Source organism: Geospiza fortis, unplaced genomic scaffold (genome assembly GCF_000277835.1).
Source record: "Geospiza fortis unplaced genomic scaffold, GeoFor_1.0 scaffold318, whole genome shotgun sequence".
In the NCBI taxonomy this organism is placed as follows: Eukaryota; Metazoa; Chordata; class Aves; order Passeriformes; family Thraupidae; genus Geospiza; species Geospiza fortis.
Genome location: NW_005054371.1, coordinates 1,670,840 through 1,698,415, shown reverse-complemented (window position 1 = coordinate 1,698,415; position 27,576 = coordinate 1,670,840). Strand labels below are relative to the sequence as shown.

The following is a 27,576-nucleotide window of genomic DNA, read 5'->3' as shown; positions in this document are numbered from 1 at the left end:
GGTCCTATGAGCAAGAGGAAATAATTTTCAAAACCTGTCTCTAAATCAGACATATTGACTTGTCTTCATTCTCTTTTAAAGGGTGTTCCAGGTTACCCTGGTTTGCCAGGTGAACAGGTAGGTAATAACTTCTGAAGCTGTTAGTGAAATAATAATTTATACAAGTATTTGAAATGTTCCTTTTGTTTATTTGTTATCAAGTTTTTCAAAAGAGTTACTTGACTAAACTCTAATGTTAATATTTTCTGATCATGCTGAAACTGTGAACATTCTTTATCAAATAGGGAAATCCAGGGATTGGAGTGGATGGACAAAAGGGGGAGCCGGTAAGAAAACAATATTAATATTAATATAATATTAATATGAAATATATTATTGCTGTAGAGTTAGAAGAATAATAGAGTCTTGTTGAGTTTCCTGGAACCCATTCACTTGTGGCTTTGTGTCCTGCTAATCATGTTAGAACAGAAGAAGTTATTGAATCAATTAATTCTGAGCAGAAGGAATTTCTTCAGTGAGCTGCATTCAGGAATTTGTGCTTAAAGGCTTTGGTCTAGAACCTGAGAGACTGTATGTACACATAAGAGATTTGACAGTCCTGTAACTACTATCTCCACAGCAGATTTGGAGCAGGAATTCTCATTTATTCCTTTAGCTGTAATATCATTTTTAATGAGTCAGGAGAATAGGAGATTAGATTGCCAACCTTACTCATCTGGGCAGATGGTAAAGAAGCTTACAGATCTCAGTGCAAACCTTTATCTGCAGGTAATTAGTACATTTTCAGTGACTACAGAAATATGTAGTGCTATGGTACAACAGGAAAACAAGCTGAGTGTCACTGAAATGCTGCATGGAACATCTCTGCTGTTGCTTTGGCTTCCACAGGGTGACATTGGACTCCCTGGGCCACCTGGGTCACCGCTGTTAGTTGGACCTCCTGGAGCTCAGCTGTTCAAAGGCCAAAAGGTGTTAATTTGTCATCATATTTAACAGTGCTCAACTTGGCAAGTACAATCCTGTGATGTAATTTTTGCAAGGATGGCATAAGATATACCTATCTTTCTGTAAGAAACCACCAGCTGCAGCAGAATCCTCAGTTCTGCACTGTTCCTACAATCTTTCAGGAGAGAACACCCCATGTGTACTTTAGCTCATGTTCTGGAGGGAAGACTGTCTTGATGCAGAAAGGAGATACTGCCCTTGCTTTAGTGTTCTTCAGTTTTTGTCATTAGCAAATCATGTTTCAGGCATCTTGGCAAATTTGGTTACTTTGCTATTCAATCTCTTTGTGGCTCTTCACTAATATTTAAAATTTTGCATATCATTGGCAACTGTACTCCAATCTACAGTTTTGAACTGACCTTAATCCTTCGAGGGTGCTCTTTTTATTATAAAAATTAATTGTGATTTTGTTGTCAATTTTTATTGCAAGTTTTATCACAGAATAATGGAATCGTTTGGGTTGGAAGAGTCCTTAAAGATCAGCTAGTCCCAACCCCCCTGCCATGGGCAGGGACACCTTCCACTAGACCAGGTTGTTCAAAGCCTCATCCAAACTGGCCTTGAACATTTCCAAGAATGGGGCATCCACAGCTTTCCTGAACAACTTGTACTTCTTCAAGATCTGCTACGATAGCCACAACTGAGTGGCTTGGAACATTAGAATGTTTGTAACCCATGTTTTTTTTAAACAGAGCTCTCTGCATTTTCAAGTTAGATTTCCTCAAATACACAAATGAAAAGGTGAAGTTGGCATTGCCAGCTCCTTGCAGCCTCAACTCAAGGAAACAGTAGATTTCACATGTTGGACCTTGGGCTTTGATCATGCAAACAGTTGCCATACAGGTGTATGAAGAGAGGGAAAGGAAAAGAACCTCCATAAACTCCCCACATTCCTGGAAAGTGGGACATTTGCTGCTCTACAACACAACACAATCATGGCCATGTAAGCAGCCACTCAGACTGGGGCTGTGCTCAAAAGTGTAGATTTATGCTTGTGAGTACTTGCATCAAACCAAGAAGAGCAGCAAATTAAAAAAAGAACTACTGTCGTGCACATTTGTAGGAACAAAGTCCTGACCTGTAGATCCTTGGAACTGAAAAGATACATATATCTCCCTCCACAGTCATTATGCTGGTTTGACAGCATTAACAGAAATAAAGAAAAGTACATAAAGGTTCTTCTTGCTTTTCTTGTGCCTAGGACACCTAAAGAAATACACCCAGTGCTAAAAACATAACACTTCTAATTCAGAGTAGGACTTTTAAAAAGTTAAGCAGCACATAGGCATATCCTGCATACTAATATACACAAAATCTTTCCTCTTATATGTAGGGCCAAAAAGGATTACCTGGGGTAACAGGATACAGAGGGCCACGTGGACCCAAAGTAAGTAATGGGACTTTTTTCCCATGGTGCTGGCAAAGTCCTTGTGTGGTTATGTTAAACTTCAAAAGCACAGCATTTTTTGCTGTGAAATTTAATCACTGCCTAAATCAGTGTGAAAGCAAAAATATTTAAAACCCTTTGGAAAATCTTTCTGAGTCTGTTTTATACATACCTATTCAATGTTGCTTGGTAGCAAAAAATCTGTGTTGTTGCCAGTTGTGCTGTTGACATAATGGATTGGAACTGTGAAGAAAATACAAGTACAGATTATTTTTATTTCCTCAAGAAGAGAAACAGAGATGATCTGAATGTGTTCTTAGTGGGGCATGATGTATATTTACCACAGAAGGTTGAGGGGAGACTTTAACTTGACATTGTGGAGAACCCCAAGGGTAGAGAAGGCAGAGTCACCTGTTTGGAGAGAGGGTTGCTTTTTACTGTCTATTCTACATTTTCTTTTCTTTCTGTCAACATGATCAATTTAAATATTGAAGTGCTAGAAGAGGAAAATCCATAGGCAGGAAGCTGCCAGATCTCAGAAAAAAAAAGAAATTGGAGACAAAACAATGACTCTAGTCTATGTTAAAAACTTATTTAGCTTTGTAGCAGAAGAAAAGAAACAAGTACGAACATCACATTTCTGAGTTTTAAGTCTGGCACTTTTTCAGAAGTTCATTTTCCATCATAAAAAGACCACTGTTACTGGGCACTGGAAAAGAGAACAAAGCTAATCTTTTTCTATCATATTTACATTGAAAAAGATGGGCTTTATATGCATGCTCCAGTACTAGTTGTCTATGTAGATGATAATACATGCACTTGTTAGTCATAAGCAGGAACAGAGAAATCAACTGAAGCAGCTCAAATGATGTCCAAAATTTTAGAAAAAAATATATACAAATTCAACTGCTGAAATAATGGGAAGAGACCTGAGCAGGTTCCTCAAATAACTGGAGCTACTTAGGCACTGCTGGTGATGCTGTGCGAAGTCAGCCCCAGTGACTGAGCCTCACAAGTGAAACAAGATCCATCTATGTAATGTATACATCATTTAGTAAACATGAACAAAAATTAAAATGTATGGCCTACTTCACTGAGCATCTTGGTTAAAAAAACTATTTTGACTACTCTAGGGCATACTTGGGGGAGGAGAAAAAGGTGAAAAAGGCCTTCCTGGATTTCCTGGATTGCGGGTAAGAAAGTTGCACAATAAATTATATCATAAATTCACTATAATTAGGCAGTTGAAGTTTGCAATTTCAAGAAAGACTTTAAGGATTTTTTAAACTAATCTGTCATGCTTCCTGTATAGAATATTTAGGAGACTTGCCCTGGAATTTACCCTGTCTCAGACTTAAACATAAGCTCATACAGACTTTCCTTGGAGAGAAAGTAAATCTGTAGGGTTATCCTCTAAATATTTGGACCAGCAAAAATCTGCTCTGGAACAGCACAGTACTAACACAGTAATTTTAATGTTCTCCATACGTGTTGATGGCAGTTTTTCACAGCAACTTTACTTGTGCTGGATTTGCCTAACAGTGCTGAAGTGGAGCAGCATTCCACTACTGTGCTTGATGCAATATGGTAAAAAAATTATGTGAAAACTTGACTGGCTTGCTTTGGTCTATAGTTCTAACTCTTGTCCATTTCTCACAGAAACTATTTGCAAAAGCTTTTCAAAGTTTTCGGAAGATATCCCAAGTAATATTTAGCTATGTAACATTAACTATCAGCAGTTCTGAATAGGTTTAATTTGAAACAAGTTTTTACTGTTTTAGCTTACAGTCTACTTGCTTTTATTAGGGTCATCCTGGTTCTTATGGACCTGCAGGTTCTCCTGGAATGAAGGTATGAAGGCAGAAAGTATAAGCAGTTCCCTGAACAGTGAGATCAATGAGATTTTGTTTTCTGTGGATTTGTGCAGATTTGGAATTTCCACATACTTCACAGCTCAGATTGCATTCCTTCTTTTCTGTTCTGTTACCTGTTGCCACAGAAGCTACATGAACTCTTTGAATTTCTGCCACTCTGAAATTTGGCTGAAATTTACTAATAGAACCTGAATTTGCAAAGAGGAGGAAAAGTCAGTGGGACACACATACAGCATAATAGAAAAGTTATGCAGCATGTTAACTTTGTTTTTTATGGTGACATTGTGTAATTTTGTGGTGCATGCATGTTTTGTTCAGGTTTCTGGCTTGAGAAATTCCAGTGATGCTAAGTCTGCTAAATTTTACTTATGAACTTACAGCATCTTACTGGAATAAAGAACAATAGATGTATGTATATAGATTTGTATCTTGCCCAAGTCTAGTTAAGATAGTGATCATGCTGTTCATAAATCACATTAATGTATAAATATTTGCCTCTAGAGCTACGTTCCAGGTGACTGTTTTATCTGCAAAAATACTTTTCACTTTGTTTTTCACTCCTGCCTACCTAAAGAGTTTGAGTACTGGCTCGATGAGTATATTAGAAAATCATAAAAAGAGAAGAGAGCTGATGTGCAGCTGCTTTCCATGCAGTAGTTTAAGAGAATCATTCAGCAAGCAGCAAACCAATTTCAGCTGTATTAAGCAGACAGTCTATCAGAGACTGCTGGTATGTATTCCAGCTAATTCTGTGCCCCAGCTCCACTGAATCTGCTGAGCACTGTCTGAATAACCTGGCAATACATGCTGTGAATTTTCCAACACAGAAGAGTCTGTGAAACACCACCTCCTGTACAAACCCAGTGAATTTTCTGTGGACACAATTATAACACAAAGTACTGTATAACTGCCTTACTGGGTTTTACTCTATTAATTATGTCTGAACAGATTAATCAAATTGTATTTATGTGGTCCTTTCCAGGGCGAAACAGGATTTGCTGGTTTTCCTGGACAACCTGGCTATCCAGGCATTCAGGTAAAAAATCTGACACATTCACACCCCACTCCCCTCTGTGCCAATATTTCCTCCCAAATGTACCCACTTACCAGGCCATTTCCCTTTATACAGTCATAATTTGTTTAAAGATTTACTGTTTTCATGATAGTTATAGTTATTCATCACCATGGTAGTAAATAGCAATGTAAGAAAACATTCCTAGCTGGTGCAGGTGAGAGTGGAAATTCTACTTTAAATACTATAGGAAGTGTTAATCCAAACAGTTACCTGTAAGAATACCAGGATAGCTACCTAATCCATGAATTGTAGTACTCTGCAAGGTATTCACAGTTGAGCTGCATTCCCCAGGGAGGTATGGGAGGTAAAGGAAGCTGTTATTTAGTTAATAGTATGATCCTATAAACGAGGATGAAAACTGGCCCCAAATGAGGTGGCAAGATTCCATTCAGTTGGACCTGTTTGCATGATTTACCAAAATCTCTTGGCATGTTTTCAGTCTGTTCACTTAAGTAATTGTTCCAAGATGTTTACCAGAATGGTAAGGAAGTGGACTCCTTCACACCAGCTGTGTTTAAACATTTCCTACTTTGGCTCACTTAGATGACACTAACTGTTCTTTATTTTACAATACCTGCTGCTTTCCACTAGGGATTAGAAGTGTAGGTGTCACATTCCAGGGCTAAGCAGTAAAACAGGAAAATATTTAAAGTGTGGAAGAGATGCTTAAAACAATTTCAGAAGACCCAGGTGTCAGTCTAGTGACATTTCAGGACAGAACTTTATGGAATTTTCTTCTGCAGGCTGCAGAACAAATGAAATTCTGATTACTGGATCATATTGTAATTCTGAGTAACACCAAAGACCTGAATGAAGGGAACTATTATATTTCCTAAAGCACACTCCCAAGAAAAAAGCAGTTCTGGATGCTACCCTAGAGGGAGCAAGGCAGCAGCGAGTCTAGCCAGGGGGGAAGGCCTAAGGAATTCTGGGATAGGGTCCAAGTGGTCAACAGTGTATGAGCAAGAGGAGAAGAGAAATGCTGCAATGCAGAAGGTGGGTGACAAAATCATCAGTAGAGACACCAAGGTTGAAAAAGCTCATCAAAGTTATTATCACAGTACAGAAGACAAAAACATTGTTGCAGAAATCGTGATGCTAATGAACTCAGCTTAAGTATTCTGGAATACAAAAGTCAAGGAGTATTTATTTTCCTCTGAAATCTTTTTTTTTTTGAAAACTGCATATAAGCCAGTAAATTTTCTTCAAGAGATTTGCACAAAAATCACCTCTGTTAGAAACTAAAGATTAAGATTGGAACATGCTCTACATAATCTGTGGTGACAAAGAAGTCAACTGTGGCTGGTGCAAACTTGTCATAAGTAGTATACAGCTAAAAACACAGTAGAAAGCACACAAATATAAAGCAACAGACAGCTTTTCAAAGCATGTTTACAAATGAGAAATGACAAACACATAAAGTAAATACGTAAAAGCACAACAAAAACATCTGGCTTAGTCACAGACTTACTTTCAAAGTTAGGAGAATGCCAGAAGAATGCCAGACCAGCTTCTTCAGCCAAGATTTTAATTATGTGGCCATACCCTGGGAGAAAAAAATTCCCACAGATGTTACTTTTCATCCCCTTTGGCTGTTATCAACTTCACAACACAGTGATATCGTTTAGATACTAATTAAACTGAAACATTGCATATCAGATTTAAACAGAAAATTCATTGCAGTCCAATACTCCCAAAATCTAGAATCAAGTCTTAAGTGTTTTGTTGTTAAAAAGTTTTCACCCTGATGTACATATTGTTTTAATTCAGGGTCTCATTAACACACTTGAGACAAATTATGGTATAGACAGAATAGTGCATTCCTCAGACTCCATTGATTAGCCCACAGCCTGAGTAACCATCAGTTAACACTATAAACAGTAAACAAAACCATGATTAATTGTTGGTAGGTTATGCTAGGGAAATGGTTGAAGTCCTGTAGTAATGAATCAGAAAGATGAAATTACAATTACTAGTGCCCAGAGCAAAAGAAATCAAATCAATTATAGGCATAACTTAATAAAAAAAGAGTAACTACTACAGATATGCAAAATCCTGAGTGATTGCACAGATGCTGTAGTTTTGATTGGGAAACCATTGGAGAAATCTGATTATTCCTGAAAGGAGCAGACCTATCCAGACTGCATCAACTGTTCAGCTGCCCTCACCAGCTGTTGCTTATGATCCACTAAAAATCACATGCACCAAAGGAACAAGAATATGATTAAAACCTCTCCTGGGAACAGCCTGTCCTTGTGTAGATTTTTCTGAAACAAACATATTCATAGAAAATCTAAGATGCATTCAGGTTTAAGGTGAATGCAACTCAGAAAAAAACCCAGTTGCATTGAAAGTAGATTAAAAAATGCTAACTGTTGCTAAAAGCAAAGAGTGGACTTCAAGGAATTGTTGCCACAGCTTTTGATGCCTAAGCCTGAATGCTGGCAACACAATTTTTTAAAAAATAAACTGTAAGCAAGTTGAGTTTCCTGAAGTTTTTATGGGACAAGAAAACAGTATCAGTCAACAAAATAATCTAAAGAGATCTATGCCATTGTGTAGGAGTGTACCAATGGTGAAAACACAGCAAATAGGCAGCTGCTAGCCAGAGGGTCATTAGCCCTAACAGCCTAAAACCAGATTTTCAGAGATCACAACTGGAATTTATTACTTGAGATACCAAAACCAGACATGTTTGACATTGGCTCATTACTCTTCATTTCTTTCTTGTGTTCTGGTTGTGTCATTTTAAAATCAGCATGAAAATTATATAAGACTTGGGGCAAATATATCTATTTTACAAATCTTTATTCATCATCGTTAAATTAATTTTAAAGCTCAAAATCCTTTCTAAATTTATCAGAAGAGGAAAAATACTAGTTTTACTTTTTCTTTCCTGCCACACAGAAGGCTCTTCGGTGTCATTAGGGAAGACAAATTTATGTTCCTGTTTAAAAGAACCAAAGATGACACAAGGATATTTTTTCCTTCTGCAAGATACAGCCAAAGGAAACAGGCCAGAGATCAAGAGGGCAGCAGTCAGTGACAGAACTGTCTAACTACTGCAGAGATACCATTAAAAAAAAAAAAAAGACAAGAAAAGGCATAGAGACCTTCTTTTCACTTGTGTAAGAATGGGTATCCAGTTCTCCTTGTCTGTGTCCTAAAAGGTCCTGGAGTCCAGTCTGGGAATGCAGCCTCACTACGCAGTTCCCACATTGACATTCTTGTTTTCTTAGTTCCCATTTGCTGAAAAAGGAGAGCTGATTTCTAATCTACAAAGCAAAAGGTTTAATACAATTTGTCACATAAAAGACTTCCCTAAAGTCCACTTCACTTGCAATTCTAAGTAGCAAAATCCAAGTTAATTTAGAAAACCTCCAAGCAGAAGTGATTTTCCTCACCATTAGTAAACACTTTCATGTTTCCCTAATGCAGATGTTTTAAACTTCTTGTAAGAGCTTTGAGTATCTCTTACCATTGATAATAGCTGTTAGACAGTGAAATTTCTTTATGCTTATCTGTCATAGAAGTAATTTCCTAATCCTGATATAGAATTTCTGTAATTTTTAATTACAGATTGGTGGTTAAATCAAAATTTTTCATTTAAATGAATGCTGATTTACTGCAGCTGAGTCATATTTACGAAAAATGAATGAAATCAAATACAGCAGTTACATTTTCTGAAGAGTTAAATAGATATGTGTGATGGCTATATTACTGTTCAGCCACTGGTATCCTGAAAGATAATGATTATTTTAGATCTTTTTGCTTGGTTTTAAATGCTGCAAAGTGTCAAAATCAAGTTTCCTGGGCCCTGTGTGTCACATACTTACCTATCTCCCCACTGCTGAAATATTCAGTTACATTGTAGCACACCATATATTTGTACATTAAAAAAATTATTGTTGGATTCTTACAGGGGGATCCAGGAGAAAAAGGGCCCCCAGGTCCTCCTGGAGCTGTTGGAACTCCACTGCTTCCTATAAAAGGTTATATCTATTTTTGACTAGTCTTTGTGCTGTATAAAGGGCAGGACCTGTTCTGCTAAGGTGTGTGAAAGGGATCACTAGGGATGCAGGGGACAGAACCCTAAAATACTGCCTGTAGCCACAGGCTGTGTTTGTGGGTTCAGCCACCTTTTGTGTTTGTTTGTCTTGCTGATCTTCCCGGAACTACATTAAACATACAAGAGTCACATTCAATGTTTGTTTGCGTGGAAGATCTTTGTGCATACAATCACAACTAGATCTGAAGGACCCTCTGGTTCTTGGACCTAAGCATAGCTACAAAAAAATCAATGAAAAATAAGCCCATGCTGGTTAATGGACAGCAGATAAGAACACCTGCCTTCCCATTGTCATTTAGGATTCCTCTTTTCAGTATTGCCACAACACAGATTTTAGACTACAAGTAAGCTTCCTGTTTGCAGGGGGAAAATCCTGGGACTAGTACTCCCAACAGAATACCTTTCAATTTATTACCTTCCTCCCTAAACCTCAGGCTGGGTTTTAATGTCCCAGCTCCCTTTATCCCCATCTTACTCATTTAATGGGTGAAAAGATGTGTGGAAATTCTTATTTCATAGCAGGAAGCAGTGGGGAACAGCCAGGTCTGCTTCCTGCAAGGTTGTGCTTTTGCATCTAATACTTGGAGAGTTTGTCTTGTGAGAATATTTCAACAGAGAGCTCATCATAAATTGTACTTCTAGTACAGCACTAGAAATTTCTTGTGATCACAGAAGTAAGTTACAACAAAACCCCAGTTCAGCAGAACCTCTCCATTAGATAGGGGCCTTATCCTAAAATAAATTAAATTTTTTCCACAGACTACCATGGTTTCCAGCCCTTACAACAAACAATCCCATGCTTAATAACTCGAGTAACATTCAGTCATGAACATGGTGTGAGTGGATACAATCTTCAGAGAAAGATGCCTTTAGAACAATACAGAACAGAACTACTGCCAATATTTTATTTTTCCAATTTAATGAATCTGTTTACATCTGATTCAGATTTTCTTTATCAGTATGTAATTTCAATTTTAAATGTTATTATTTGTAGCAATTTTGAAAATATACTTTTAAAAATCTGAATAATTTCAGCTAAGGTGATCCTGAAATTACATCCCTGTGTGTACTGCCAAAGCACATAACATGAAATCCATATTTATTTTAAATGCTACACATGTTTATTTTAGCTAAACATTTCCCTCAGCATTTTGTAATACGTAGCACAAAGATACTTCTACAAAGCAATGAAGAGTTAAAAATGTGCTTGTGAAATGGGATGGAATCCATAGAAAAGTAACCAAATCCTCCCACCTTAAAATTAAATTGTTACACATTTTAAAATGTTTCATAAGTTATTTTACTCTTGTGTAGTTTCCAAATTATAATTTTGGTTGCAGCTTAATTTAGATTTAAGCTGTCAATTCCATAAGGTGTTCAACTCACGTGTTTCTGTAATTCTCTGTAGGTCCACGAGGAGATCCTGGATTTCCAGGTCCTGTTGGTGAAATGGGGTCAGTTGGACCAATTGGTCCTTCAGGCCTTCTAGGAAGACCAGGATATGATGGAACAAGTAAGAGAAGTAAAGGATAAATGTGAACTATACACCAGAAGGAAAGAAAGCAACTGAAAGAGAACTTTCTTTGGTCTTGCTTGATGCAAGTTACCAACTGTAAAGACTGTTCAGCAAAAATATTAACTCAGCACTTAATAGCCAGAAAAAGAAACAAAATTACCCAAGCAGAACATTAGGAATGGCTAGAAAAGGAACAGAAGACAAAGGAGAATACTACCATGGTAAATCCATGGTATAATTGTGTCTGGAGTCCTGTACTTAAAATGTCTGCTCTCCATCCCAAAAAGATACAAAGGGATGTGCTGAGGATGGCTTTGCTCTGTATGAGGAGCTGGAGTAACTGGGATGTCTACAAAAGAGATAATGGAGGGAAGGAGGAAAAGAAGCATTTGAAGGTCTATAGCAGGAACCTCTTTTCTTATGGATCCTGAAAGACCTAAGGATTTGGATTCAAGCATTAGTTATATAGAAGCTATTCTTCAGGGCAGTCCTGAGTGGTCTGGAGTTTCCTCCTTGATATCTCACATTAATGCTGCGTGAGCTGTTTACCTTTCTTTTTTTTCAGGTCTTCCTGGCCTGCCAGGAGTAAGAGGGGCACCAGGACCTCAAGGCTTTCAAGGGGACCCTGGTTTGCCTGGAACAGGTGAATTAATCCCAGGAAGACCGGGATTTCCTGGACCACCAGGCCTGCCAGGGCAGCCAGGAAGACAAGGCTTACCTGGACTACCCAGTAGGTTCAATAGCAATTCATATAACAAGAACAGAATTCTGCAGATTAATAGAGCCATTGTTTGTGTTGGTGCTACAAATACAGAGAAGTAAGAAATGCTTTTTGACAGCTATTTCAAAGTTTTCATGGCATGTTGAAACCATATTTTTCCTATTAGCTTTTAATCAGCAAGATTTCAAGATTTTCATATTTTTCTGGGCGATTTAAACCCACAAAAGTAACACACATATTAACATTAAACTTTAAAAGTGCTTTGGTCTAATAGACTATTTTTAAACTGCTCAAGTTAAAAATACTGAGGAGGAAACCCAAATCTGCATCCTTCAGAAAAGAAAAAAGTAAAGTTTTAAGTAGGAAAAAATAACAGTGGCAATGAGAAGCAATGTGTCAACATCAACTCTAGCCATACAGTCTGTTGCAGTATAATCTATAAACAACGGCCCGTAAAGCATTTAATAAGATCTCTAACTTCTTATGTGAGAATAACAACAGAAGGTAGAGGAGGACACGTGACCTAAGCTGGGGAAACAGTAAACCTGACTTATACTGGCTGGAAATTTTGTTTTTTCAAAGGTGTAATCTGTACAGACAGAGGGATCCCTGGAGAACCTGGACCAAAAGGTCAGATTGGCCTTCCAGGAAGAAAAGGGGCAAAAGGAGAGAAGGGTAAGTTGGCCTGGATAACAATTTGAGTATGAAACGTTTTCCAGGAGTGTCAAATCGAAATGTGCAGGAAGTTCATGGTAACTTGGAGGTTGAGGCCCATCAAAGTACAGAGTTACTGTTGGCACTGGGGCTTCTGAGTCAGCAGAGTCCTGTTAGCGCAGAGTTACTCAGCACTGTAAAGGGAGACTGATAATCCTCGCCAGGTGACATAACATGAGATAAAATGGTCTTAATGTGTGCACTACTCACCACATTTTCTTTAGAAAAGAAAAAGGACAGTATTATTTTTTGTGTAATAATTTTTCAGCTGTTTCAATGTAATTTTGACTCTTTCATGTAGGAAGTCAAGGCCTCTGCTCATGTGATGCTGGTCCTCCTGGTGCCCGTGGTGTGCAAGGACCTCCAGGTACTCCAGGAAGGAAAGGACAAATGGGATCCCCTGGAAGACACGGAGAAAAGGGCGACCCAGGCTTATCTGGTGCAGTGGGATCACCAGGGCTCCCTGTGAGTGCTTCTCATGAGCTTCAGTAAACAATATCATACTACCCCTCAACTCAGGAGACATTTAAGCAGAATGGTGGAGAAAGTGCCCTGAAAAGTTATCTGGAACTTTTATCTACTTTAGCTTAATACAGTCTAGTGAAACAAGCTTTTACTTTTGGAGTAGACTTACTTTCTTTAATGTGCTTCATATAGTTTATCTTAGTCTGCAGAGTGAGCAGTAATTCAAAATACCACTTAATCTAACAGCTTTAGGAATACAGTATAGGATAATTTATTGGTCTTGCTGTGATTTTGATCTACTTCTTCCGGTCTGACATATGGAATGTACATCCAGGATGCTGCATGCCAAAATAATGTCAAATAGAAGGTTCTTTTAATACACTTTCTTGTGTGTGAGAGGTTTTCTTTGAAAATATAGGTGGATATGCCCTGCTTTATAACCATTCCGTTATGGTTAGGTTTTTGGGCTGTTTTGAGGGGCATGTTTAGAGGGGGTTTTGTGCCTTTTTTTTTTCTGTTGTTCTTGGTTAGGTTTGTTTTATTTTTTTGAGATATGGATTTGTTTTAATAGCAGAAGTGTTTGCTCACATAAGGAATTGCTTAAAAGTTTCCAGAACATGTTCTTTCAAAAGAAAAAAAAGCAAACAAATCCATTGTGAGTCTGAGAGAAGGAGGTGGAAGGGCTCTCATTCAAGTTCCAATTGTTTCATTAGAAGATTTACATTTGCTCTCTCTTTTTTTTTCTATATATAACCTGAGTGGTGTATGTGAGATTCTGATGTTTCTGCTACTTTTGAGAGTATGTTTTAGCCCTTGTGGCTCTGAAGTAAGGCTTGAAGCCTTGTCCTGAATTTTGCTCTTCTTAGGTTACTTAATTGAGAAACAAGGACAAAGTAATCCCTTTGGAAGGAAATAATTCACTTCAGTACAGAAGTGCTTTGGTCTAATGGACCATTTTTGTCCATTTTTCTGCTCTCTTTTCTTCCCAAATATTTAATTTTCTCTTCAGACACTAACAGCTCAATACTGCCTACTTGAAGATCTAGACATTGTAACAAATAGTCACTTCTAGTTTCAGATATGCATTTTTCAGAAGTCTGCTGCCTGATTTAAAATTGTCAATCACATTATAAACTGGTTTTGCTCCACCTATTTTTAAGGGAAAGATTTTGAGTATTAGAGGAAGCTGCCTAAATAATACCCCAGTTTTTGTACCTTAGTGGCCTTTTACTTCTGTGTAAATTTCATAAGGTTGTCTTTATCCACATATACTGTTGCAAGATCAAACCTTGACAAAAGATTATATGAATAGACAAAAGATTATATGAATAGACCCTGCTTGGACAGCTGAAAACAAAAATCAGCATAAAAATATAGAAAAGTATTTATTTTGCCCTCTAAACCTCTCAAGCCATATATTCATGTAAGAATATAATGTATCTAACTAGATGAAATTTTTTATTGTTGGCTTTGTGTGTTTTCATTCAAAAAAGAACATCATTTACTTCCTGCTGTGTTCACTTCTGGGAGGACAGCCTCATCCAGCAGTCACCACCCTCCAGAGATTCCCTTCCTCAGTGGGTTGTGGGTTGAAGTCTGCAGTGGAAAGAGATAATGAATCATTTGATATTACATTTGTAGTCCCACATCTGTGCAGCTGTGGGGCCAGTGCTCTGGCATTACAATTTCTTTCAGTTGTAGTTGTTTTGATTTGCCAATTTGAGATTTCCCAGGGTTTGTTAATTTTTAACATGTGTGTTCACAGAGGCATGTTCAACTTTCTAGTGGTTTAGCAAAGTGTCAATATTCAAAATGAGTCACTGATTGGTGTTACTAATCACAAGGAAGCTCTCAGCAGCTCCTCTAAGAAAATAATTTTTGTTGGTGGCTTCTTCCTTCCTCACCAAACATCAATTAATGCAAAACCAGCACAGTTGTGCATTTGTGCACGTGGCAGAGTCAGCCTGGAAAGACCACGTGCCATTCACACTCCTCTTTTTGACCATCAAAAGAGACCAGTGCATCCTTTTGGTTACTTTAATTGGTCATTGCTGGGGAAACCATGCAAGAGATAGATATCTAATTTTCCCTTCAATTCCCACTTTGATTCCTTGCTGGAGATAACTGACAACTCTTTTCTTTGTCAATAAGGGGACTCCTGGTTCTGCTGGACAGCATGGAGAAAAAGGAGAGAAGGGTGATCCAGGAAGAGTTAGAATAAAAGGTAAACACACGTTTTACTGTTAACCTTTTTGTTTTCCTATACAATGTCTAGGCAATAGTGTAAGCAAAACATTAATTTACTCTTTACTAAATCCATTAGCTCAATAAGTTACTGAAACCTAGAGGGCATATATATCCAAACTGCTCTCTTAGTACCATCTCTTCTTGCTAAACACAAGATCATCACAGTGTTTTATGGCTTTTTTCTCTATAGTTGAGCCATAAAACAGTTTAAACATCATGTTATCAATGTAAACAAATGACTTTTCGTGTCATGCTTTTGATAATTGGGGTCTTCCAGAGGTCTGTACTGCAGACAGACTAAGACTAAGCAGAATACAAAGACTAAGCAGAATTCAAATACTGTGAAATAATGAAGAAGTATTATTGAACAGAAGCCACCTCCTGAACTGTCATATACCAATATCATAGCTGTTATCTCATATTAGGCCACCAACATCCTTCTTGGGAAAACTTCAGTCTCAATGACTATTCAGATTCCTCTCCTATTGCTAAAAATTATTCTTGACCAGGCATTGAAGAGAAACAATAGGCCACCAGTTGCACAACTGGAATTCTTGTAATGAAATAGATCAAAACCTCTCCACAGTTATGGTTATGATTTGCAAAAGCAAAAGAAAAAGAGAACAATAAACTACAGCAATCTAATGGCAAAGCCTAGTTAGAAAGGCTAAAATAGTTATTCACAGAAGATTGTCCTTTTTATTGTTTATAAAAAGTTAGCTTAGCTTTGGATGCCTGTGGGGTTTTTTTCAGATGTTGGAACAGGGGAAAACATTTGCTTTTATTTGCAAAGGATTTCTTGACACAGCAGAATGAATCTTTTTGTTAGAATAGTTTTACTGTCCTTGATGCAAAAGTTACTTTCTCATAAATAGTGGTGCAAGAAAATCCATAGGGAGAAAAAACCAAAAACCTTTGGGGAGTATTAATGCAAATATTCTGTATCATATGGCACTGCTATATCCTGACTTCACTGAAATTAAGAATAAATCTGTGACGTGTTTCAATAGTGAAATATTTTAACTCTATGTATAGCACAGACAAAAGCCACATTCCTGTGGTGCCTGTGAACATCTCTTTTACAGAGAGACCAAGTTGTTTAATCAGGCATCCAACTACAAACTGCCATCTTGAGCCTAAAATACCTCATTAAGGAATGTGAATTCAAGGACTGGGAATTATCATGGAGATAGGATCAACGGTTACCCAGAATTTCTTTATGCAGAAATACCTCCTCCCCCTATAATTACTGCAAATATTTTTTTTTCCCAAAAAAATATTTTAAGGATTAAAAGGTGAAAGAGGACCTACTGGGCTTCCAGGATTTCCAGGCCAAAGAGGTCTTGATGGCAGAGATGGGGAACTAGGATTGCCAGGGGAAAAAGGAGCTGAGGTATGTTTGACTTCCCCAGACTTTTTCCATTTCAATTAACATATTATCTTATGAAAGGTTATGAAAGTTTTTATGCATTAAAAAAATTAGTTTCTTGTTAGTATTACTGTTTATTTTGGTACTCCTGATGATAATCTCTGCATATACTGTGTGCCAATATTACAGGGTCGGGAAACACAAAATACACAAACCCCTTTGTTCCTATTACCTTTGAATATTTAAAAATACTAATGTCATCCATGTAGTCTTTCCATTGTGAAAGTGTTTCTCCAGATAATTCTCTAACCAGCTTTTTCATAATCAAAGAAAGGAGAGAAATTAGCTCTTGTTACTTACTGAGAATTCTTATTTCAGGGCGACTCTGGAGTAGCAATTCCGGGTGATAAAGGATTCCCTGGGCTCCCGGGACCTCCTGGGGTAAAAGGCCAGATGGGATTGCCCGGTTTGGGGCTTCCTGGGTCTCCAGGAGCCAGAGGTAGCCCTGGAGACTCTGGTGACATGGGTAATGTTGGGCCACCTGGTCCAAAAGGCCAGAAAGGTAATTTTGAATGTTTATGTTAAGAATGAAATAGCAAAATACACGTTTGGGTGTTTATTGTCATCCATTATGGTTTAATATGTATTATATTCTATAGTAATGTATTATTCTATACGTATATCTATATGTATACATATAGTACAATTCATTTAGAGTGACAATAATATTAATTTATAAGAAAACACAATTTATACTTAAATCTTGGCCTGATTTTTGGTTATAAAAAATGCTTAGCAAAATAAGTCCACAGTAATAGCTGTAGATAGAATTGAAATGAAAATATTATTTTTTTCTTGTAATAGAGAGTATTGTAAAACAAATTGCCATGGCAATTAAAAAAAACCTTTGTATTTAAAAAATAAAAGTGTATTACAACAATTTGAAATATTACCAATGTTCCATAGAAAGTATAAAGAGAAATACATTTTAAGATTCCCCATCAAGACTTCAGTAATATGGAAATAACAATGTGCAGAAACAGTCACTGCACGTTTGCACATGTGGTTGGGTAGTTCCCCAGAAATATTACAGTAAGTGCTCAGACTCCAGTTAATCTAAAATCAAATAGGCCAGTTTCTTCTCCCTCTTGCTTCAGGTGAAACTGTCTGCATTACATCACCATATCCTGGAAATCCAGGTCCCCCGGGTTTTAAAGGTGTTCAAGGTATGTTTATGCATAGAAGAATTTTTGATTTATACTGAAATGGAGTTTTAAGTTGCTAATTCAAGAAAAGAGGCTAGCCTAAAAAGCTACAGTATTCTAGTTTTTCAACAAAATACATGTTTCAAAATGTAAAACTGCAAATACACAGGAATGTAGTCTCTAATAGAATCAAGGGCCAGACAGCTGCCATTTGCACCATCAGAAGTTGTGCAGGCAGCCTCCACGGAAATAATTAAATCAAGGCAGCTTCAAACTCTGTCCTGCCTCAATGAAAATGTATGAGAGAGTCTGTAAAATGCGGCTGGAGTTGGGTAAGGCCTAGAGTATGTACATCTCCATACTAGGAGAAAGAGATGTGCAAGGCAAAGATATGCTGCAAGTCTGTAGTTTCTAAAACTGTATTGCTCATGGCAACTTGCAATTGAGCCCTAAGATCTCAATACTTATCAATATTACTTTAACTTATTCAATTTCGATTCAAAGAACTCACCCAGGAACTGGCAAAGTGTTGCTTGTGATCGCCTCTGAGATATTTGAAATATCCAAGCAAATTAGAAGAAATTGAGAGAGTGGATTTTGAAGCTGTGTAATATGGTGTCACACAGCTCCCTGACATCAGCGTTGTGGGTGGGAACAAAATTTCTACAGACATGAGTGTAGTGAGCTCATCTGCACCATTCCAGAAGCAGGACATAGCACAGAAGAGTATAAGAACTTGACCTGACATCTGTCATTCACTAGGTTAATACTGTTCATGGCCTGGGACATTAAAATGTTGTAGGAAATAACTTTTTTCCTAATTGACACTGGTGATTTGCAGTCTGCTGTTAATGGAATAGGGAACATGTTCATTTAGAAAAACAGCAACCATGCATTTGTTTATGACTTAGGCAATGGCTCTTCCTTAAGTGTTAGAAGCAGATGAAATCAGCTTGTTTTCAAGGTATATGAATTTGCATGGAATAAAGATAAAATCCTTAGATCACACATTTTAGTGCTCTGACAGCCTTATTATGTATTTCATTTTGGTTTTCAGGACAAAAAGGTTTAAAAGGACTCCCTGGGCATCCTGGACCAAATGGCTTTGATGGGCAAAAAGGCCATCGAGGAAGGCCAGGAGCAGGAATCCCTGGGCCAGAAGGTGAATTGTACTTTCCCTAATTTGGGAAAGCTGCTGGGCAAGTTGTAATGCAGGGAAAGGTAGGGTAGGGTAAAGCAGAATTGAATTGAAATGAATAGTTCAGTGTCCAGAGAGCACTGAACCAGACAAGAGTGACAGTACTCAAGACAGATGCTGCCTCAAAGAAAACCCCTGTCACTTCCCACGGGAATTACCTCCTTCAATCCTCATGTATCATTAGCTATAAATAAAAAACATGAAATTTAATTTATGATGTTATTTTTCTTTGCAAGGTGACAATTTAAATCTGGCCAAATTTGGACTACAATATTCCACATTTGGGAGGGGTGGGGAAACAAAACAAAAAACCCTGAAAAACTCTTGAATTAAGCTCTATTTGAATTTTAAAATCTTATCAACAGGCTTTCGAGGCACGGCTGGTGATCCTGGTGATGAAGGTGAAAGAGGATCTACAATTGATGGCAAAAATGGCCTTCCAGGTCCCCCTGGCAAAGATGGTCAGAAAGGTCTTCCAGGTGACACCACATATGGCCCTCCAGGAATCCCAGGCACCAGGGGACTGCCAGGACCCCCTGGTGCACAGGGAGCAAGGGGAAATCCGGGCATTACTGGACTTCAAGGAATGAGCCAGCTTCTGTGAAACACTTCTACATGTTCAAAGGACAAAATCTGAGCAAAGGTGCTCCTGGTTCAGAGAAAATTTCCTCTCACTCAGATCCATAATGATGACTGTTAACATTACTCCCTGGTTTTACATTCACATTTTGCTGTTTGCTGCAGTGATGTCTCCACAGCACCATGTCCTTCCCACCCCACAGAGGATATTGCTGTTTCCTTTTACAGGTGTTCCTTTTGCTTGTCCCTAAGCAGATACACCCATCCTTCAGTGCAGGGAACACCTACAGAACTGAGTCAGTGCTGTGAACCTGGTGCAGGCCAGTGAGCTACTTCCATTCTGCTCCTGCACATCAGAAACTCTCTTCTGTATCTATAGATGAGGGTTGAATTTGTATTTGTTCCTTAAAGAAAAAAATTCTCCACAACAGCAAATTTCTCTAAATTACAGAAGAGCATCACTTTTCGCAAACTATGCAAAAACTAGAGGATAAATAAGATACTATAGTAACCTAACATGTACATTTCAAAATTAAAACTAGGAATTTTGAGGGACAGTGAGTAATGGAACTAACAATTTTTTTTTCCAGGACAACCTGGTACCCCAGGATTTCCAGGTGCCAAAGGTTTTAGAGGCCCAGAAGGTGATGTAGGAGCACCAGGCTGCCCAGGCTTCCCTGGCTCACCATGTGTCCCAGGCTTACCAGGACCACCTGGACTCAGAGGTGTCATGGGCCTGCCAGGACCTCAAGGTACACAACAGCCAGCAGGCTGCCTCACAGCTCTAAGCTTTGCACATATTTTCTGCCAGGTTTCATCACATGATTTTTGTGGCTGGCATGACAAATATTGCCATGGGGGCTGCTCATTACTGGGGGTATACATTAGGTTTTGCAAAGCTCTTTAAACTCAGGGAATGTAGACTATGCATCTCAGGTGTATCCCAACTTCCCTTCCCATGCTGTTCCTTAACTGGCCAAATCACAGTGAGTTCACTATTAGTAATAAACGAAGAGTTGTCTCGTATCTACTGTCCTGAGTAACTTAACTGAGCTCCTGTCACTGCTGTGATGCTTTTATCTTCCTAGTTCTTCAATAGAAATGTTATTTAGGAAGAGCTAGGAGAGACATTTATCAAAAGTATTTACAAATCAGTAGGGATTTTTCACAGTGCTCTTCTATTGTCTGTCACTAAAGAAATACAAGAAAACAAACATTCCAATTGAAAAATCTAGGCAGGGCAAGAGCCCCAACATAGTAAAAAAAAGGTTTCAATTTATTTTGCCATGTTTGATGATTTTCAAATTTATACCAAATCTATCACTTTCTACTTTTTATATGCAATTGTGTGACTTTTGCCTGCCTTTACATACATAGATTAAAGTTCTCTTTCTCAGGCTTACCAGGTTTTAAAGGTCAGAGGGGAGACAGGGGCCTGGCTGGGCCCCCTGGAATCAAAGGTCTCAAAGGCTCTCTGGGCTCACGAGGTCTCCCAGGTCCTCCAGGCTCACGAGGTCCCCCAGGACTTCCAGGAAATAGAGGACCTGTTGGCTTCCCAGGAGAAACAGGTATGTTAAATATCCTGCAGACCACCTCTCCTATAAGTTCTCTTGCAGAGGGAGCCCTTTTTACTGATGTTAAGGTTAGCAAGTACTTTGCACCCACCTCCCTTTCCAACTTCAAGGATAAGACTGCAGCAGAATAGAGTCAATAACCATAGAAGCATCCCTTGTTCTTTCTCATATGATAAAAACAAAGAGATGAATATAGTTTGATGCATCTTGGTGCATCCTGGTGCTTCAGTTGTTTTACAACACGGACATATTTCTATATATTATTTCTTGACTATTTGTAATAGGTTGTAATATGCTATAAGAGGAATACGTTTAGGGTTAACAAAATCCCTTGGGTGGCAGTCCTGAGGGACAAATGAGTCCAGGAAGGTTGAACATTCTTCAAGAAGGAAAATTTTAAGGCATGGGAAAAGGCCATCCCATGCACCAAAAGATGAGCCAGTGAGGAAGATGAGCAGCTGGGCTGAACAGAGCTTTAGCTGAACTCAGGAAAAAAAGTAGAGTGTTTGAAGTTTGGAAGAAGGGACAGGCAACTCAGGAGGACAAGGGTGTATCAGGGTTATGGGGGGAGAAAATCAAGAGGCCCAAAGCGCAAGCTAGAACTCAATCTGGCTACTGCTGTAAAAGACAATAAAAATGTTTCTATAAATACATTAGCAGCAAAAGGAGGAGTCAGGAGAATCCCCATCCTTTATTGGATGGGAGGGGCAAAACAGTGACAAAGGATGAGGAGAAGCCTGAGGTACTTAATGCCTTCTTTGCCTCGGTCTTTAATGGCAAGCCCAACTGTTCTCTGGGTACCAGCCTCCGGAGCTGGAGGGCAGGCACAGGGAGCAGAACAAAGCCCCCATAATCCAGTAGCCACATGCAAGATCTGGTGGTGTGTTGGGGATAGCTGCTTTAGGAGTAAGGTCGGCCTAAATCTTCAGGGGCTGACTGCAGGTAGGAGGGGGCAATTTGCCTCAGTAGAATCAGGGTTTCAAGAGAAGTCTGACCTTGGCAAGAAGCCCTGCTCCAACTAATGGTTCTCTAGTTCTGCTGATTTCCTAAGAAGTCCTTCTAAACATCCTGGTTTTGCTTTATATTATTCCTTAGAATATGACAGCAGCAGCATAAGCAGACTTAACATGTAAATAAAGCATTTCATATTACCAGGAAGCAAAGGCATTCAAGGACCCCAGGGATTCCCAGGACTCCCAGGAATACAAGGCCCAATGGGAATCCTTGGTGTAAAAGGTGAAGAAGGAAAAATGGGTCTACCTGGGCCTAGTGGAGAATGTGGAGATATGGGAATAAAAGGTTTGTAAAAATCCACTTCACTCCATAGTTATATTGCTGCTATGTTTAGTTTTGTTACTACTGTGTTAAAAATCTGTTTAATTTTTTATAGGAAAGAGAGTAATCATCTGCAAGATGCAATCACAGGCAGCTCAAAATTGCTGATTTTCATAATTTCAAAATCTTTCCTAATTCTTCTGATTTAATATCACCTGGGTTATGACTGAATAAACAAAAAATCAAGGGAAGGATTGCAAATTCTGTCAGCAGTGAGCCTGCTGAGAAAGCTGAGAACCACATTAGTATTTGAAAGCTTTCTCTATTAGGAAAGCCATCACTCAGTGGTGGTGATTTTCAGGACATGTCACTTGTGGGGATGTATTTACATTGCATATGTTACTTCCAAGGTGAGAGGGGGCCTCCAGGAGACAGCGGCTGCGTTAACCTCCGTCTGGAGAAGGGCCAAAGGGGGGACCCAGGGTTTCCTGGGGAGCATGGACTGAGAGGTGACAGAGGTAAGTTCATGAAAGCCCTGCATGTGTGTGCATACACACACATTCCTCTGACATAAATCACTGGTGCTTTTCACATTGTGGGCTCAGGGCTGCAGTAACATCCAGCCATGTTTACAGGTTCCTAAACTGGCTGTATAGTTTCTTTGGGTTATCACTAAGGCAATACACCAAGAGTGAAAGCATTGCCATACTGAAAATCAGTGTCAAACACTGGCTTGTATTGGTCATTATCTTGTTCTGCAATCACCTTCAGGTGAAAAAGGCAATACTGGTTTGAGAGGCACACGAGGATTTCCAGGAAAGAATGGTGTTCCAGGACTACCAGGTGATCAAGGTGACACTGGAGTGATGGGGTTTCCAGGATCACGGGGTTTGCCTGGACCAAAGGGCCTTCAAGGAATGACAGGTTTTCAAGGAGAACCGGGTGACCAGGTAAACAGAGTGGTAGTGAAGTGTCCGGGACTTTGCAGTTATCTCCTGCATCTAAGAAATATGATGAAGGGTGCTTGTACTGTACTCACCCATTAGATGCTCCCTCTGAGAAGAGACAGCCAGAGTAGTAGGAGCTGTAAATTCCATAATGAAACACCTCTGTGCTTTGGTTACATTTTAGCAGGAACTGTGGTGGGAGTTAGGAAAGGACCTCTCCTGGCTGCCTGTTCTGATGTGCTTTGCTACATGGTTGAAGTCCAGGCTCTACTACACTAAACAGGAGGACAAAAAACAGATGCACAATCAAGTTTTTAACATTATTCTTAAGAACACATTGACAAACCACTTACCACAGAGATCATAACATAGCAGCAGCACAATTATGCAGTTAATATCTAGCTGCTTCTTCATATCCTGCTGTGTGAAGTGACCAAGGCAACAGACAAGACAAAGCAAGTCATCTTTGCCCCAGGCAGAACCCAGGCAAGCAGTGTTGCTCAAGAACAAACACACAAAACCACACAAACATTTCATGCAAGGTACAATTCTTCACTTCTTGTATGCTGGGTAGGTAGACAGTGAGATTACATAAAGGAAAAGGCAGAGTTATTTTCTTGGTAAAGGAATATACTTTGGCTTAACTTGTTTAATTAAATTTCTTTGCTGATTAAAGTTCATTATTAAAAAAAAATAGGGAAATCTACATTTTTATTGTGACATCACAATATTTCTGGTTAATGTTTATAGTAAATGTTGGGTAACATACAACAATATTGGATATATATTTTATGGTACCTTTTAAATCAAATTATTCAAGCCATCTGTGGAGAAATTCAGCTGTTTGAGCCAAGAATGAGAATAAGCTATAAAAGCATAAATTCAAAAGTATTAGCAAGTCCAACCTACAGTTTCTTGTTGTTGGCCAATATTAGACAAGTAACAAAGACAAGATTTTTTTTGTTGAGCTTAAGATATAGTTTTGCTAAGAGAACCAAATGCTCCTGCAGATTATTCCTGCTACACATATCCTATGTCAAACATTTTTATTTTGTATTTTTTTTAAAAATTAGGGTGATGTTGGCTTACCAGGAAACCCTGGATATCCAGGACTGACTGGCTCCAAAGGATGTAAAGGTAATGAGTTTATATAGACATGCTGTGAATAGAACAATATTGTTAGGATATATGTGGAATAGATGGTGAAGATCCACTAGAAAATTATTTTCACTTCTGTCCTGTTTTCCCATAAAACATGGATGTAATTAAAAACAAGTCTTACATGAAGGCAAAAGTTGATTTCAGTATATTCTTTAACAGCTTGTTCCTTTAAAATAGGTATTGCTAATTTAGAAGATAAATTCCTATCAAATTTCATAGAATTTAAAATTCCATCAAAACCATGTATAAATCCATTCTTATGGATATGGAAAATCTGTCAAATCAAATAAGAGAAAATGCAAACAAAGTGAACTGTCATAATTTGCATGTGCCAAAGCAATTCTCATTTTGTGGTCTCTTAGCCCCTTCTGTAACTGTTTATATCTATTAATGACTTTCCTGATCTTACAAAAGTGTCCAGCTTTGGTTTTGTGGATGGAAAGGATGCTTGTATAAAATGGAATTCATTGTACCTCAACAGGCAAGAGAGGTGACCCAACTCCTCTGCTTGGTACACAAGGTCAGAAAGGGCCTCTGGGAGATCCAGGATTGCCAGGTACTTCTGTTTGATCGAAGACAAAAATTGGACTTAAAAATTAATTTTCTCTAAGTTTTGTTAGAGGGAGCTCTGATCCCTGTGCATTTTGAGCCATTCTGCAGCAATTGCTTTTTTCTTTTTCCTTTAAGGACTTCGTGGATTTCCAGGGGAGAAGGGTTTACCAGGTATCCAAGGACAGCCTGGAAGACCAGGCTCCAAGGGTGACCCTGGATATCCAGGGCCACCTGGATTACCAGGTAATGCCAAAGTTTAAAAAATAGTGCCAGGGAATAGCTCAAAGATATATGGAAAAGGAGAAGGCATTGAGGCATCTCTGTGAGGTGGCTGGAGAAATCAGAGACCATACAAAAGGGGGCACTGAAAATTATTTCTGTACCTATAGCAGCAATTGTCTGCTCAGTCTCAGAGATCAATTCCCTTCAATTCTTCCTGCATCCCAAACACATGCAGGTACTGCTGTTAACACAGCTGTGTGCTGCATAGCATAGGGGAAAAATAAAATTACATATTTACAGGGGTTTCTTTCACTCTCAGGAGCGAGAGGTCCTCAAGGATTGCCAGGAGAACCTGGAGAAAAAGGGAAACCTGGAATTTTGGGACCTCCAGGATTGCAAGGGTTACCTGGATCCCAAGGCAGAAAAGGTAAGAATAAAAGAATAAAAGAAAAGTAAACAGAATATACAGTGCCATTCTAGTGGTAATGTGACAGTACCAGACATAAATACTCTTTCAGTAGCAAAAATGGAAAAGGCCTAACTGTGACTGTGTTTTGGACTCTGTGGTCTCTTAAACTGCTTAGACTTAGGCCAGTTCCCATTACCTTTGATAAGTAACAGAAATGCTACTTTGGAAAATTGGGCTACAATCTAAAATGAGGAGGAAGGTAGAAACAGAGTCTGGCTTAGCTGATGTAACCAAGAGCAGAACTTTAGGAAAGAAAAAGGAGTTTGCAGTAATTCAGTTGTTTCACTTTCACTTCAGTTATACTGTGTTCTACATTTTCACCATGGAGTGCCACTGTTACTCTGTATACCCAGCAGGCTGCTATGACAGCGTTGTTTTTCAAATTTGTTTTAACAAATTGTGATAACTTCAGTTGCATTTTATTGTTGGTTTTCTTATTCCTTGTCTGATTTTGGAGTATTCAGCATAGAAGCGTTTCCTCCAAATCCTAATTTACACTTCTTGCAATGATTGTTGTGTTTAGATTGAATGTCAGTTCATCTATACAACTCTTTTTGTTATTCACTTTTACTATGCTTAGAATTAAAATTTTAAGTTTATTAATACTCCCTAAAGAAAGTTATCAGCTCTGTATCCTGTGTCTGTTATAGTGTGCCTCATAACCAGTTCCCAAACAGGAAGATTAGTGATCCATATACAAAAACCACAGTAAAGTAACACTTGGGGCTATAGAAAATGGTTAGAGAGGACAATAGATCCACTTTTTCAAATCCAGCTTTAGGACAAATTGAGAAGGTCTTACAAATTACTGAAAATTCAAATGAAAAATGGAAACAATTTATGATTGCTTGCAGTAAATAAGCAGTGCTGATTTAAACTGTCATGACAGATTCCCTGCTGGTACATTATGTGCAAGAGAACACTTCAGTGTCGCAAGCAATATTTGCTGTAACAAAGGCAGAGATCTGCAGTGGCAGGGATGTCTGAAAGGGGTCAAAAAAGAAAAAAAAAGCATTCTTCTGCTGCAAACTTCTTCATAATTGATGGGTTCTTTCCTTCTTGCCATAAGACACTTTTTACTATATTGTGCAGAAGTTATCCCAAGTCCTGCACAGGAACATGACATTAACACACGTCCTGCAGAGGGAAAAGTTCAGTCCTAAGTGACAATTCATTAGAGAGCAAGTTGCCTGCTAAGCTGAGGATTCTATGTATTGCCAGCACAGCTGAAAAGAAGGTTAATACCTTTGAAACTACACCCAGTAATGAAAACTGACTGGTATTTGTATTCCAGTTCAACTGGATGTATAGATCTTGGTGCTGTTTTCAACAAGTGCTGGTGCAAGCCTTAGAAATGAAATGGATAATTCATAGCTAAGTACATGGCCTTCTAAGTCCCATTGGTTCTCAGTTACATTAAAGGTCTTTGCCTGAACTTTTAGATTTTTAAGAACTTCTAGATTTAAAAAAAAAAAAAGTTAAACAATCTATTAAAGCAAAACCCCATTTTCTTTATTACAGTTGTTTTACTAGTTAAGGGCTTAGCCTGGCAAGCCTTACTTGTGTGAGTAATCCTTGATGGAGCAAGTAATACTCAGACCATCACCAGGAGGACTTGTGTGAGTAGGAGCTGAATTGGGCTGTACAACACAGAAACAGTGGTTCATGCTTGGGTCAGCCAATTCAGCTGTACCTAGAAATATGGGACCATAGCAATCCAAAAATCTAGAAGTACAAGTGCTGATATTATAATGGATTGTTGGCAAATGTGTCAGAAATTCCCTGGAAAGCAAGTAAAACCAAGCCATCAATCTTGCCAGAATGAGCCAAAGATCAAAAAAAGTTTTAAATGGTGACCTGGGGGCCAAAATTAGTTAGGACCTCTTAATAATTTTAAAATACCACTGTTAAATTCCCCAAAAGCAACTCTTACATAAATTTTAAAATGGGAA

The 27,576-nt window shown here is 38.5% G+C and overlaps 1 protein-coding gene across 1 annotated transcript in view; it reads left to right on the top strand.

Annotated features, from left to right (window-relative positions):
* COL4A4 (collagen type IV alpha 4 chain) overlaps positions 1-27,576 on the top strand; it is a 60,580-nt gene that overhangs the window by 18,926 nt on the left and 14,078 nt on the right. The window contains exons 10-36 of the mRNA XM_031060030.1: positions 82-117; positions 285-326; positions 889-969; positions 2,339-2,392; positions 3,526-3,585; positions 4,199-4,243; positions 5,249-5,302; positions 9,264-9,333; positions 10,819-10,923; positions 11,492-11,656; positions 12,230-12,322; positions 12,663-12,826; positions 14,978-15,050; positions 16,360-16,466; positions 16,821-17,004; positions 17,600-17,668; positions 18,705-18,809; positions 19,211-19,435; positions 20,015-20,176; positions 20,822-20,992; positions 22,154-22,297; positions 22,684-22,791; positions 23,045-23,223; positions 24,294-24,357; positions 24,863-24,937; positions 25,069-25,176; positions 25,475-25,582. Coding sequence (XP_030915890.1) covers positions 82-117; positions 285-326; positions 889-969; positions 2,339-2,392; positions 3,526-3,585; positions 4,199-4,243; positions 5,249-5,302; positions 9,264-9,333; positions 10,819-10,923; positions 11,492-11,656; positions 12,230-12,322; positions 12,663-12,826; positions 14,978-15,050; positions 16,360-16,466; positions 16,821-17,004; positions 17,600-17,668; positions 18,705-18,809; positions 19,211-19,435; positions 20,015-20,176; positions 20,822-20,992; positions 22,154-22,297; positions 22,684-22,791; positions 23,045-23,223; positions 24,294-24,357; positions 24,863-24,937; positions 25,069-25,176; positions 25,475-25,582 — 2,851 coding nt within the window. The remainder of the gene's footprint in view (positions 1-81; positions 118-284; positions 327-888; positions 970-2,338; positions 2,393-3,525; positions 3,586-4,198; positions 4,244-5,248; positions 5,303-9,263; positions 9,334-10,818; positions 10,924-11,491; positions 11,657-12,229; positions 12,323-12,662; positions 12,827-14,977; positions 15,051-16,359; positions 16,467-16,820; positions 17,005-17,599; positions 17,669-18,704; positions 18,810-19,210; positions 19,436-20,014; positions 20,177-20,821; positions 20,993-22,153; positions 22,298-22,683; positions 22,792-23,044; positions 23,224-24,293; positions 24,358-24,862; positions 24,938-25,068; positions 25,177-25,474; positions 25,583-27,576) is intronic.